Source organism: Candoia aspera, chromosome 3 (genome assembly GCF_035149785.1).
Source record: "Candoia aspera isolate rCanAsp1 chromosome 3, rCanAsp1.hap2, whole genome shotgun sequence".
Taxonomy (NCBI): Eukaryota; Metazoa; Chordata; class Lepidosauria; order Squamata; family Boidae; genus Candoia; species Candoia aspera.
The window spans coordinates 174,684,893-174,696,943 of NC_086155.1; the positions used below are offsets into that span (position 1 = coordinate 174,684,893).

A 12,051-nucleotide genomic window follows, 5' to 3' on the forward strand; every position below is an offset into this window, starting at 1 on the left:
TTAAAGCTGTATTCTTTCAGTAGTTCCTCATTTGACAGAACAGCACAGCCGAGAATTTGGTTACCATCCATATTATGTTTATGGTTTGTGACAAGCTCGACTTGTACTTCACAATCACAATCAGTTGCAGGGAAAGATCTTCCTACTTACATGGCTAGAAAGTTAGCATCAATAAGTTTCTCTGCTAAAATCCACATAGTACTTCAGCACCCTTCATCTGATTGGTAATACTACTGTTTTTGCACAACAGCTCCATCTTGTGACATTTGGAGGTTTTGAAGCAAACCAGGGTACTACTTAAAAACTTGTCATAAATTAGCAGATGAATAGAAAAATGTAAATATACCAAATTACACTAAAAAACTAACAGCTTCAGTAAATTCAGATGCAGCATCTGATTATTAAACACAATAAACTGGTTCTGGACAAAAAAAGCTTGAGGCCTTTAACGTTGCAGCCATGTTTTATATTCTGTCATTCTTTCCTTTCTTGTGGGTTCAATTATTGTAACTCTGTCCTTTCATATTCACTATAGCAATTCCGATTTTCCCCTTTCTTCCTTCCAAAGATCTATCATCCCAGCCCCAGTAATATAATCTAGTCAATAAATTCTGGAAACTCCTCAACATTCACCATGGCAGAAAAAAAATTGCACCAGTTTCTACTGGTTTTAGAAATGCTCTATAAAAGTAATTTGTTTAGCAAGACAGATGTAAAAAAAGCAATCCAGCATAACTGAGTAATATTCTGCAGATTCCACAACTGCCAAAGTCACTTTTAATTGTTCTTCCAAAGTATTGACTTCAGATTTGGTAGCTACTCTTCTTAGATACTCTTTAAGTTAGAACCAAGTTATCGCATTTGTTCCATGAATTTATTACCATTGTTTGACATGAGAAACTGATCTGAAGTCTCATAAAGTGGTAGATTGAGTAGCTACTGGCCCAATCTCTGTCACTGCACCAAACTTGAAGGGGGCATTTTTAACCTAGAAGGGGGCATTTTTATAGATTTTAGGACTGCTTCATCCCCAGTCACTTTCTGCATTCTATCCCAATAGCACAACAAAGCAGATTCAGTTCAGCAAATCCAATCTTCCCGGCCATGTTACCCAGACCGAAAGTACAATTCAGCAAGTAAAAGTCCAGTAAAGAGCTGATGTTGTACCATAAACTAGATACAAGGAAGTTTAGCATTCTGGCAGGCCAGCAACGTGAGAAGCAAGTAAATCAAAGCTGACTTCACTATTCATACTGGGTATCTCCCCGGGAGCGCCTAGTGGCTTTAAGGGCAAATCATTAAAATGAGCATTAACCCCTTAACTTTCCAACCCTTGACGAACAAACTAACTCGCTTCTCCAGTGACATGCCAACCTGCAGAAAAAATGGGATGGCTTCTCCTTACACACCAGCACACTCCTCCCGCCACACAATCGAAAGAGATGGGATGGTCTCCGACTAGCCTTGGGAAAGGGGGGGTAGCCCCTCCGCCCAGCATGAAGAAAAAGGCGCAGAGCTCAGTCTACTTTTAACAACGAGGCCTGCTGTGCTTTCTTGAGGGTGCCTCCACCGTTTTTCTTTTTCCGTCTGCCACGCTCGCCAGGCAGAGAGGCTCCAAGGAATCGCTCAGGGAGCTCTTCTGAACGGCCAAAGAGCCGTTTCCCGGCGTAGACAACCCTTTGAGAAAGACGAGGTGATCGCGCCTCTGCCAACCACCCACCTCCCAAGCCCTCGGTGCCGTCCGCCAGAAGCTGCCTGCTCGCCAGAGCCTGTCCTTGCCTGGTCGGCTCAGCAAAGAGGCAACGAGGGACCCCAGCGGTTCCGGGGACGACCTGGCAAAACGGAGGCAAGCGAGACCTACCTGCCCGTCTTCTCGGGCGCTCAACCGCAGCCGACTCAAACGAACCCACGCGAGCGCACTCCAAGGCCTCCCTTACACGCCTTCGCGCGGCTCCTCCGTCACGCGGCGAAGCAACGTCCATACCTAGCGCTGGCGGGGAAGCCACGCCAGTCCTTCTGCGGGCCACGTGATTCAGGGCCACCCTGCCCTCGGGCCTTTTGTCCCGGTTCCTGGGTGGGCCGTTTTTTTTCTCCCGACTATTCGGAAGGTCCAATATACCAACGAGTTTTTACGCCGGCCAGGACGAGTTTAAAAACACAAACGAAATGCTATACTGTCAGTTTTCTTTCAAGCTCCTTTAACAAACAAGCCAACCGCGCCGCATTGTTCCTCAGTTTCCCCTCATTAGAACGTAACGACCTCTCGCGGTAGGACCGGCCCTAAAAAAATACGGGCGCGCGAAGCATTGTGGAGAGCGTAGTCCCAGCGGGCGGCCATACTTGGCCGAGTTTGGGCCCAGAAGACCGGTGGCTGGAACTCCTCGAGCGGGTAACCGATCCTGGGGAGGCAACCAATCCAACAGGCATCCCGGAACAAGGCAAAGGAAGACATGTGACCAAGAAGCCGCATGATTGTGTCCCGAAGTCCTCAGTAGCCTTGTTGTTGTTGTTGTTGTTGTTATATTTGTTATGGCCGCCCCCTCCAGCAGACTGTGAGCTTACCAAAAAAGCATGTAAATAAATGCTTTAATAAAAACATGTAAAAACATAACACAACAACAAAAAACCACAACAGGGCCCCTGCAAACACATTAACCCAGTGTTTCTCAACTTCGACAACGTTAGTATGTGTGGACTTCAACTCCCAGAATTCCCCAACCAGCCATGCTGGCTGGGGAGTCCTGGGAGTTGAAGTCCACACATGTTAAAGTTGCCAAGGTTGAGAAACACTGCATTAACCCCTCTCAAAAGCAAACACTTCTGTCTCTGGTCCTGCAGAGCAGTTTGATTCATGCAACGGTACTGACTTGAGCCATGCTAGCAGTGGATGAATTTGGCCAGTTGACCTAGCTATGGCCCTTTCCCACTGCTTTCTTCTCCTCACTGGAGTGGAAAAAAACTATCAGCATGACATTTGCTATCCCAATTGCCAATCTCTATCCTGCCACTACTTCCAGTCATTGTTGGTCACTTACTTGAGGATGGGTGACAAAGGTGGTCATCTTGAGGTGCCCTTGGATGGTGGAGGAATAAAGGAGAAATACTACTTTAACACTACCCCACCCTCCTTATGCTGGTCTATGACTGTAATAAAGATTTCATTGATAACTTTAACACTAGCACAATGACTTCTACCTTTTCACTCATAGGCTGGGGAATAGATGAAGGCAACAGCATAGGGACCCACTAGAAAAATATGATACTGCCAAGATGTGTTTGTGCCATGATCAGAAGCAAATGTGGAAAGACCCTATAATTTGTTCACAGGTATATTTGATATCATTGGGATCTCAGGGACATCCAGAAGCAGGGTGTGACTTAAAATTACACAGAGAAGGGGAGGTAAGAACAACATTTTTGTTTCTGTTGTGAATTTTAGGAGTGCTTCAGCAGCTAAGAAGAGAGGCTGAGGCATTGGTAAAGTTCAGATATTTGCCAGCATGTCAGATCTCTAAGGAGGCAGAAGTTGTGGGTATCGCTTTTTACTACTGTTACAGGGTTTTTTCCCTTTCTTCTTTTACATTTTAATTGTGAAGGCTTGCTAATATAGACCTGCCCTTTCCTGTCCGTTGGGATTTTTTATGTTAGTGTTCCTGCCGTAGGAGCAATGATGGGATTTCTTCCTGGATTCCTGTGTCCTCTCTCAACGGTTTCCATTCATTTTAAGTACTGTATAATCTTAAAACACTGGTGCCTGGTTTTGTTTCCCATCCCTTTTCTTCACCATTCTTTCTTCTTATATGTTAAGTCTTTCAGATTATTGCTCTTCAGGAATGGACTATTTGCTTGTGTACGAGTTTTAGATTATTTTTAAATTTTACATAATAGCATCACACACCTCGAACACCATTCTATCACACTGCATGTTTTGAGAAAAAATATTATTTACAAAGCCTTCTTAAAATACATAGCATTTACTATAAAGACTTGAAATCAAATTTTAACTATGTAGAATAATATGCGGAAGGTGACGACTGGGGAAGGCAATGGCAAACCACCCTGCTACAGTCTGCCAAGAAATCGTTGCTAAAGTGGCATCCCCCCAAAGGGTCAGACATGACTCGGAGCTTGCACAGGGGACCTTTCACCTTTCACACAGAATAATTACATTTATTAATGAGTCTTTACTGCTATCACACTTTTTGATGCAAAAATGTTAAATGACATAAATTACTACCACACAGACACACACAAACACACCATACGTACATGAACCTGAGCCTAGGAAAATTGTTCTAAATAGTGTAAGCAATGTGTTTCTGTTCATTTTTATAATTTATAATTACAATATTATATCCTCAGGTTAAATATGTTTTGGTTAATATATGCCTTGCCAGTCACCATTTGTTCTTTAGAGATTACTTAGAACAGAGCACCCTTTGTGCAGGGGAAAGCCTTGAAGTGAGGAGTGGGAGAATAGAACGGAAAGGAAATTAGATTAAAATAATGACTTGTTTCAAACTATGTTTCAGATAAAAAGTATTTTTTTCCTCTGTACATGCCAACAAATCACAATATATCCTAATTATGAAATGTTTATACATATTTTGGTGGAATTAATGTTAATTTTTGGTACAACTAAAAGATAAATCATCACTAAAAGGTGTAACTTCTCACAATCCTTGCAAAAAATAACTATGTTTGGGAGCTGCATTATATGGCAGGGGCAGGAATCTTCTTTTTATTATAGTTTTAGTGGGGACAGCTATGTTGGGAAGAGAAAAAGCTGTTTCAGGATTCAGTGGCCAACTTTTAAAAACATTCAAGACAAAATTACAAGCGTCTCAGACTGCAGTTAGAGAGTAAATCCGTCTGAAATTAGGATTTCTGGTTTGAGTTATAGCGTAGCAGTACGCAGAGCAGTGTTTGTTATCTTTTGTATTATATTGTTACATTAGAAATTCAAAGCAAGCTACAGTACTACCCCTTTTAACCCATTTTCTATCCTTTGCTTATAAACACCTGATAAAAGTATTTATTTAACTCTTTCAAATTCTTTATAACAAGTCACTGAATATGTAGAGTTGACTAGAATATTCCTGGGAAATAATATGTGGTCTAAAATTTTGTTAGAAGACAATTGTATCACGCTGAGAGATCAACTTTTTTTAGCCAATGAACACATATGAGATTTTAAGAGCATGGGTGCCATGAGGACAGGGCAAGTCCATTCATAACATGGTTGCAATTATGTATTGCCAACCATAAAGCAAACAAGATAGTGAAAGGAACTTGAAAGTGTCATTGAAACAGCACAGGCCTCTATTTGGAGGAGAGCAATTCCAAAGTTAACTAATATTTCTGGATCCCACCGAATCTAGAAATGTTCTATAAGAGGAAGTGGGAGATGTAGAAATTCATTCTGTGCTGAAGCAGAAGCAGTTGAAATTATTCTCAAAAGTTAACTGGTTTTCAGTGATAACAGGTACTTATTATTTCATGGTTGATTTGAAAAACTCTAATGGGATTTTTTTACATTCATGCAACTATTCCATGTTTTATTATTTTGATACATCAAAGTAATTCTTACTTTTAGAACAAAATATGAGAGTGTTAACAGATCTTCTTTGAGCTTCAGTATAACATTTGACTTGGAGACTTTATCTTTTATAATCTGTGATTGTGTATAATATGCAACCCATTCTTTCTGTTTAATATATTATTACAATAATATATTGTAATAATTCAGTACAGATTAATATATATACCAAATATTATTGCTGAAATTGTTATGAAAGTTTCCCGTGAAAAAATCCATACAGTACTCCAATAACCTAGACACTATGCAACTATTCCAACTTTTCTGTTAACTAAGTGTGTGTGAGAGAGAGAATGCGTGTGTGTAAGAAAGAGAGCCGGAATAACTCGGAGAAAACACTGTAATATTAGAAATGGTGAACAGCATCTGGATTCCTAAAAAATTCCGTAAGTGAGGTATGAACATGCAGTAAAAATCTGTATGGTCGCTTGATGGCATGTAATCATCACCACTGCATCAAAATAATAGCATTTCAGATAAAGCTTTTCTTCAACAACAGACTTATTTGGACATGTCAATTTTTTTTAATGCTAAAGGTTAAAAAAATGCAATGTTTGAGGGCAGCTAAATTGCTGAGTTATGGTAAGTGCCCTGATTCATGATAATAATTTACTTAAATCCTAATTTTACTAAGAGGTACAATTCCCTAAAAAAACTTTCATCTTGGCTTCTTGGGAAACATTTGCATTTCTTTGATTTTTTTCAAGTCAGGGCAGTTTTAAAAAATACATAATAATAAACATTATTTGAGGCACAATTCTGCAAATAATTTATTCATATAATAAGAAAAATTGTCTGTACTAGTAATCACTGCTTTCATGCAAATATATTAAATCAAACCAACCAGGCATGCAAGCTTCCTTTTCTGGAATGAGCACCATTTATAAAGCATATGCATATGTTAAACCACAGAAGCAAGCTCTTTCCCAAAGTACTTAGTACATTCAAAATACAGATAAACACAACCAATAGCAAATTATACTAAAGGTATAATAGCCATATTTAATCTACAAAGCTGCATACATTGTTTTTATGCCACACTTGTATTTTGGTATATCTTTTGTTTCTACTTTACCTAGTTAACACACAAATAATTTCAGCAGAGAAAATTAATTTTATTTAAAAACAGCATGTAAGTAATAAATACTTCCAGTGGGAAAGCTGTCTCGATCTATAGCAGCAAAGGAAAGAATCTTCCGGCACCCTATAAACTGATAGAAAGATAGAGCATACATTTTTCAGGATCAATTTCATCAGATGTATGAATTATTGTTAACTGAAAAGTGACTATACATACAGAGTATAAATAATATGATCAAACATTTATGAAAGTTTAATAGATGTACAGTTTATAACAATCCCTTGTGCAAAGATTTTTGGACATACTTTTAGAAAGAGTTAAGGTTGTATATTACTTTTCAAAGCAATATTTTATTGCTGAGATACTCTATAACATCAACAGAATTGCATGTGTAAAATTCGTATGTGCAGTTCTGTAATTTGTTATTTCTTGGATTAATTCTTCAAAACACCATCTACTTCAACACTGAGGGTGTGAACTGAGTTCTCAATAGCTATTGAACACAACTGCAGTTTAGATTTTCTGACTTCAGAGTTCACTTTTCAACATGCCAAATGCTAAGGACAACCTGTATAAGAATATTGCCTTATGAAATACAGGGCAATTCTGTGAAGCATAGGGCTAATTATTAATAGATATATCTGAATATATAAGACTAGATGGATTACTGAAATCCTTGAAATAGTTCTGTAGAGCACTTATGTTCTCAAAAGCCTGGATGCACTAACTTAGAAATCAACCATCTGGGTATCTTGGTTTATTCAGAATTGGGGTACAACTTCCAGAGGTAATCCACATTTTGTAAATTATCAGGAAAGCTCACTATCTGAATGGCTGTAAATTATCCACTGCATTCATTCTAAGGACCAGCTCCACAAGTCACATTCAGCCATTTCTTTACAAAGAAAGGGATCTGTTCTCACAAACAAGGTGACACACAAGCCACCATCTACACAATGAAAAGTATTTTGCCTTTTGAGAAATCATAATAGCTATTTATGAAACAGATAGATTACACTGCACAATTCAGATGAACATGTTGTTTCTGGCTGTGAAGAAAACAATTTGAACTAGTATGCTGAATTTCAAGTCTGTCTACTAAAGGTGCTGTCAACTGGGAGAAATATCAGAGATAACTGGAAGACTCATTTTAATTTAAATATATCTGGAATAATAAATACAACAGCGCTTAAGAAAAAAAAAACAATTATTACATTTGAGAATTTGTTGAAGTTTCTCCTTGATTTACATTTTCTGTTTGCACTGAGGGATTCAAAAACTGTCCTGATGCTCCAATGTACAGGCGTGATCTCATTGGCCATTTCTAGAAGAAAAAAAATGCAGGGTAGATTAGTATTGCTTGCGCAAATGAAGGAAACCAGCAGCTTTTTAGCAATTACATGAACTTAGCCAGTTCAGTTATGGATTCCTTTATCAGTTATGGGACTATAAATTCTCTCATCCTTTATTCTTGCTATTTGCATTGGACCTATGCAAATAATAAGCATGTGTAACGGTATGTGGAAATGACCTTGGGAGACGGGAAAGAGCCACAGCCAGAGGAACAGTCAGTTAAGAGGCAGCGTAGTCCACAGCAAGAATATGGGCATGGCAAACCTCTCAGAAGGGACCCCCCCTAGTTTCTTGGGCTGTAAAGGCAATGGGGGAGAAACGTATTTTCAGACTTGCAAGATTCTGTTAATTAACCTTATAATAAAGATACAGCTAGTTCATCTGGGCATGCTTCTTGTCTGGACTACCTGGCAAGGCTGCCATCATGAGAGCGCGCTATGTAGATTGGTATGGAGGAGGAAGGAGGCCTTGATACCTCATTAGGTTTATCTACATTGGGCTCCCATGCCTATTTATTTTTATTGTGTAGCATATCTACAATTACTGACAACTTATCTCTACAAAAGATTTTTAAGCTGGTGAAAAAAGGTAAAAAATAACAGCCTACATATTTATTACAAATAGGTTTACATCATCATAAACTACTGTCCTACATTAGATATTACTTCTGATATACTCTGCTTGAAGAAAATAGCATGTGTTTTCATGCATGTGTGTTTTCACATCAGATTTTTTAAAAATGTTCATGTTTTCATAAGAGTACCCCACATACAATATGAGATTAGTAAAAGCTACATCTGTTAGTTTTACATTTAGAAAAGGTTGCAAGGTCTAATAGTACAGGTGATGTGATCCTACTTTCACACATACTAGAAATAAATCCGATTGATGTAGTTGTGTTTATCTGGAATAACCAAGCACAGGATCATCGCTAAGCAGTGCGGTCACATGACATCACGCTTTACAACTGCATCGCTGAGCAATGGCAATTCCAGTCCCAATTGCCGTGGGTAACTAAGGACTACCTGTACCTTCATTAGGACCAATCAAAACTATCCAAAGAGTGTGCAAGTTTTTGGAGTTCCTAGAACTCTTTATTAGGCAAGAAAGATAAACGGTGGGGCTACCAGAACTGCAAAAACTTAGAAAGCCTCTAAATGATGGCAAAGAAATACAAAACAACATTTCAGTGCCATCCAGTTTTGCAGTTTAGTGGTCCAGCTCTTTATCTTGTCTGCTGCCTTGCCAAACGGGCAACCTGGTAGATGATAACTAAGCAGAACTTCATATTCCAAATAAGTGCGACTGTGAAGAATATGTTCTGAGGAATTGCTCTTTCTAAAACTTCTCTGATGATTCCCTAAAATAAAGTATTTACAATTATTTTTCAAAGTCTTGCTTCTGAAATAATATACAGCCTATCTGAATATTAAAAAATATAATTAATTCAGAAACCTTCAGTAGTTAAATATACTGTAATGTAGAACCAATTGTACTGTGTTTATGGCATGGCCTATTGGTCATGGCCAACACCGGGTTCCTTGACATTTACTTGAAAGTGCTCTTCTGATGTCGTTGGTGCTTCAATTATTCTTAGAATATGCTTCACTTTCTGCTCTACATTATCATTTTTCCAATATGTACCCCTATGCTATAGCCAGAATCTGGCTTTTTAAAAACAATTCAAACTATAATTATTTTTTGCTAGAGGACAAATACATAACTTTAATTATATATCGAGCAGATCACTAGTCTACATTTTTAATAAAACTAATTTTAAAACATGAATACAGGCTCACTCAAGACGACTGTTAGATGTTAATGTAGGAAACAACTAGTTAAAGGACTACCTACACCAAGGTTCACTTAGTTTGGTTTAAGGTAGTTCATGATTACTAGGCCTTTAAATAGTAGTTTCCTGAACTAAGCTAAGTGTAACTTATTAAATTATTTATTAAAGAGCTAGTAGCAAGGGGAAGACCTTTGGCATTTTGAGCTTCCAATCCAAATATATTTCTTGGGGCAATAGATCTTAACACTGGGGGTAATTACCCCCAATGGAATAATTTGGGCACATCCTGGGGGTACTGGACCAATTTCTAATTGCACGTTTGAGAGTTGAGAATCCAGTTTGGGACTGCCACTGATGAAATGCTTGTGTAAAACAACAGTCTGTTTTTTTGTGGGGGTAATTAGATTATATGAGACCAGAAAAAGGGGTAATTGGATCAAACAGTTTAAGAACCACTGTCATAGGGCATACATTGCTTTGTACTAATTGGAACTCGCTTAAGACCTTGTCCCTAGCGTTGGGACACAGAGGTTTAATGCTGTATCTATATGACGTGTCATATGGAATCACATCAATAAATCGTGTTTCAGTTGGTTCTAATTGATTCTGCTGATTCTATAATGCTAAAGAGTTCTTGTATAGACTAGTATATTAGCAGTTATTCAACTGTTTAAGTATACGTTTTTGCCTGAAGTGTGCATAATTGAAAGGTTTTCAGACAATTCCATGATTGGACTTTCAAGGGGGAAAAAATATTACTTGTTTTTGCCTGCTTACCTTAACAGGGTGTAGGTAGCCATCCCCTCTCAGACTTCCCAAGCCCTCACCAGGCAATTCTTCTTCATCCTGCAAGCTGCGGGTGAGATGGGCAATGTAGGTGGTGGCTAGAAGTAGTACATCCAACTTGGAGAGCTTGGTGTCAGGTGGCACAGAGGGCAGAGTTCTCTGCAACTCCAAAAAGGCATGCCGCAGGGTCTGTACTCGGCTACGCTCTCGGGCCGCATTGGCTGCTGCCGGTCTCCCCAAAGTTGCCCCAGTCCGTTGTCCTAAGGAGTTAGTGCCAGATGTGGAGGGTGGCAGAGACGCATTTGAGCATGGAATATCGAGCTCCTTGATGTTCTCGGATGTACTTTTATAGTCCATTGGTAAGAACAAACCTGCAACCAACATGGATGCTAATTCCCAGTTTATAGCTTGGATTGTCACAACCACATGTTATTTTTTATAACTGTATTGCAATCTTATTGTTAAGTACTTTCTGCCACAATTTTCAGCATACAGAAGTGTATTCTCTTAATTTGGTACCTCTGTGCCAGCAACCAGCCACCTTGCAGTTTTATTTTAAGATGGGAGAATTCGGCTGATAATTCATCTGCTCATAGTTCAGACACCTGATTCACAATTCTAATGAATTTTCAGAAAATAATGACCACCTTTAAACAGTGCATTAGGACATACTTTTAAGCATCTTAACTTGAAATAAATTTCGGGCTAAAATCTACTATCTGTTCAGACAAGTGAATCCTGCTGAATGAAACTTAGTATCTAGCAGGTATGATTAGCTTTCAAACGTTAATAAAATCTACAGATAAACATAAAAGGTCACACTGAGCACAGCTCCCAATTACTTTATGGATATGTAAAGCAGATTTCTTTACCGTAATGTGGAAGTGACCTTTCTGGATTTTTTTTTATTTTTATGCACTTATTTTAACTTCCTGGTACTTCCCATACTACAGACCTGGGATTTTCTGGTGTAAGCCTGAATTGTGAGCTCATTTATTGAACTGCTTTACTCTATGGTACTGATACATGATGGCTTTAAAAGATAAAGAAATATGAATTCATCTGTAATATCATTTGGAATTCTGCGAAAAAAGCATGCTTTTGGAGTCTGCAAACTGCAAAGTACACTGAACCTGACCTGCAGTTGCATTCAGCAAATCTTATTATTTATTGAAGACGGTATTCTTCTGGGTGCCTTATAAATTATAATAATATACTCTCTACAGTTAACAATAGTAGCTTTTGTTAGCAAAACTAGCAAACAACTGTAACGATAATATATTAAACTTGTATGCTGCCCGACTCTCAACAACTCTAATAATAAAAATTATGCCACAGATTAATATAATTTCTACACCTCACCCTGTGTTGCATCAATGGGTCCGTGGTGGAATACAAAGTGTTTCCCCTCAAAGGGTTTTCTCAGTTACAGACTCTTCC

General features: G+C 38.5%; 1 protein-coding gene across 1 annotated transcript; it reads right to left on the reverse strand.

Annotated features, from left to right (window-relative positions):
• Positions 1 to 7,884: 7,884 nt before the first annotated feature.
• On the reverse strand, positions 7,885 to 10,968 carry TCF24 (transcription factor 24). The gene is made up of 2 exons (XM_063300245.1): positions 10,603 to 10,968; positions 7,885 to 8,004 (listed from the first exon to the last, which is right to left on the reverse strand). Exons 1-2 carry the CDS (start codon positions 10,966 to 10,968, stop codon positions 7,891 to 7,893), a joined length of 480 nt encoding a protein of 159 aa, XP_063156315.1. The 3' UTR covers positions 7,885 to 7,890.
• Positions 10,969 to 12,051: the final 1,083 nt, after the last annotated feature.